The sequence below is a fragment of the Mandrillus leucophaeus genome, unplaced genomic scaffold, assembly GCF_000951045.1.
Source record: "Mandrillus leucophaeus isolate KB7577 unplaced genomic scaffold, Mleu.le_1.0 Scaffold285, whole genome shotgun sequence".
NCBI classification, from domain to species: Eukaryota; Metazoa; Chordata; class Mammalia; order Primates; family Cercopithecidae; genus Mandrillus; species Mandrillus leucophaeus.
This window is the reverse complement of record NW_012102976.1, coordinates 1,257,767-1,260,042: the sequence shown is the minus strand read 5'-3', so window position 1 is coordinate 1,260,042 and position 2,276 is coordinate 1,257,767. Positions and strand designations below refer to the sequence as shown.

At 55.3% G+C, this 2,276-nt stretch overlaps 1 protein-coding gene across 3 annotated transcripts in view; it reads right to left on the bottom strand.

The window, feature by feature from the left end:
- Nucleotides 1-1,729, bottom strand: part of ACTR2 (ARP2 actin-related protein 2 homolog (yeast)) — a 47,009-nt gene extending 45,280 nt beyond the window's left edge. For 2 of the 3 annotated variants that reach the window (XM_011985506.1, XM_011985507.1), the window contains exon 1: nt 1,104-1,729. In XM_011985506.1, the coding sequence (XP_011840896.1) occupies nt 1,104-1,151 (48 nt within the window). In that variant the 5' untranslated portion in view covers nt 1,152-1,729. The remainder of the gene's footprint in view (nt 1-1,103) is intronic. The other variant, XM_011985508.1, reaches the window with a different exon arrangement.
- Nucleotides 1,730-2,276: the final 547 nt, after the last annotated feature.

Sequence of the window (2,276 nt, the reverse complement as noted above, 5' to 3'; positions counted from 1 at the left end):
TTTTTTTTTTTTTTAATTGAGACGGAGTTTCACTCTTATCGCCCAGGCTGGAGTGCAGTGCCACTTTCTGGCTTCAAGCGATTCTCCTGCCTCAGCCTCTCAAGTAGCTGGGATTACAAGCATGCGCCACCACGCCCAGCTAGTTTTTGTATTTTTAGTAGACCGGGGTTTCACCACGTTGACCAGGCTGGTCTCGAACTCCTAACATCAGGTGATCCGCCCGCCTGGGCCTCCCAAAGTGCTGGGATTACAGAAACAATTTTCAAATAGTTTATAAATCAGTGCCTTAGTCAGATTTTACAATTTTTGAATCTTAACGGTTAACATTACCTGTATTCTGAAACGAAAGGTGAAAAAGGGCCTGGGGGTAGGATAACCAACACTAATTAACTTCCCCTAAGGCCAGTGCAATTAACAGTCTTGTGGGGTCCTAGGTCACCCAAAACCACCCAATGGAACAGGCTGGTCTCGGCGGGCCTGCACCTGGGCCAAATCACCAGTATGCAGAACAAAAAGTGAACGATGCGCTGCCAATCTGGACCCCTTCCCTCGAAAAAAACTAAAAGCCCAACAAACACAGCGAAGGGCTGAGGTCCACACTCCATGACAGCACTTCCCTTTTTTTTTTTCTTTAAAGTAAACCTGCTTCCTGCTTCTCGTTCGGTATATCTTCAACTATACAGGAAGAGGAAGGCCTCTAGGTCTTTCTCCGTTTTACACACCGGCGGCCCTGGGGAAAAGAGCCCTTCTCGGAACACGCAAACCGAGCCTTTTACCCCTCCGTCCGCTATAGCCCAATTGCCCCCGCTTGAGCGCGAAGCCGGTCCCCGCCGGGCGGCCAGTAGGCTCTGCGTCCAGTGCCGGTCTCGCCAGCCGCCCCAACCCGGAAGGCTGCGGGGGTGGCAGGCTAAATGGGCGGCAGGCTCAGGGGAGACCAGGGTAAGACCGGCTCGCTCCCACGCCCGCGGAGGTGGGAGGCACCGCCCCGCACCCCTTCGCCCAGAGAGCCGGGAGGTGCAGCCCAGGAGGCCGAGGGCCCGCGCGCCCGCTGCTCGTCCCCGCCCGCGTCTGTGGCCGCCAAGGCCTCCTCGCCCGGCGCTTACCCCGGTGCCGTTGTCGCACACCACCACCTTCCTGCCCTGGCTGTCCATCGTTCGCCCAGGGGAGAGCCGCTGCCGCCGCACAACCTACAGCCGCCGCCGCCCGGCCGTTTTCTCTTCTTCCTCCTTCGTCTTCCCAGCCCCTCCTTCGGCCCAACTTTTCTCCCCCGACCGGAAGTCGCCGCCCGGCTCCGCCCGTCATTTAGCTGAATGTCTGCACGAAAAGGGTGGGACGGGCGGGCAGCGCGACTGGCAGCGGTGAGCTCCAATTAAAGATGGAGGAGCGTCGAGGTCCCTCCCGCAGCTCCGCTTCCGGCTCGCCTGTCCTGGTAGCTACCCAGCCGGGTTCTTTGCTGCTTCTAGTTCCCGGCGCTTTGCCGGGCGTTAATGGCGGCAAACGTCGCAGGTGCTGCGGCTTTCTCCCTAAAGTGTCACAGGAGCTAAGGGCGCCGCTTAACGAAGTGCAGAAGACGCAGGCAGGTGAAGGACACCGATTCTGCTGCGGCAGTGGAATGTGGCGGAGAAACCGGCGGGTAGGGCGGGGAGCAAGCCTGGTGGCCCTAGCGGACCCCACCATTCCACAGGGCTTGGTGTGTCATTGCTTCTGGGCCTTTTCCGCGGACAGAACTGGGATGGATACACACATGCTTATTTGAAATCATGCGTTTGTTCCATACTCCAATGTCAGCCCACCCCTTCTTTGCCCAAGTTGCTCTGTGGTCAAGTGAACGAGAGCAGGTGCCTGCATTTCCAGCCTCGTGGCCCACCGCCTCCTTCTTCCAGTAGTCCCATGTTGCTTCACACCTCTTCAGTACATGTACTTCTGTGAACCCAGAGCCTTGGCTTTGAAATCAGACAACCCCAGTTTCAAACGTGGCGCTGCCAATCACGAGTTTTGTGATTTTGGCATACCCCTGTCTGCATGGTGATAATAAGTTCTATCTCCATAGGTGTGGTGAGGATAAAATTCTATGCATAGAGGAAATGTACATTCAGTGGTAGCTATTTCTAATTCTGTTCTTCTGAACGTATGATTCTATCTACGATGCCTCATTTTTTTTTCCTTTTTAATCAATTGGCAAACTTGTGCTCTGAGACCCAGCTTGTCACATCTCTGATGACGGCTGATATCCTCAGGATGTTCCTTACTTCCTTTCTCGCTATTACTTTACTATG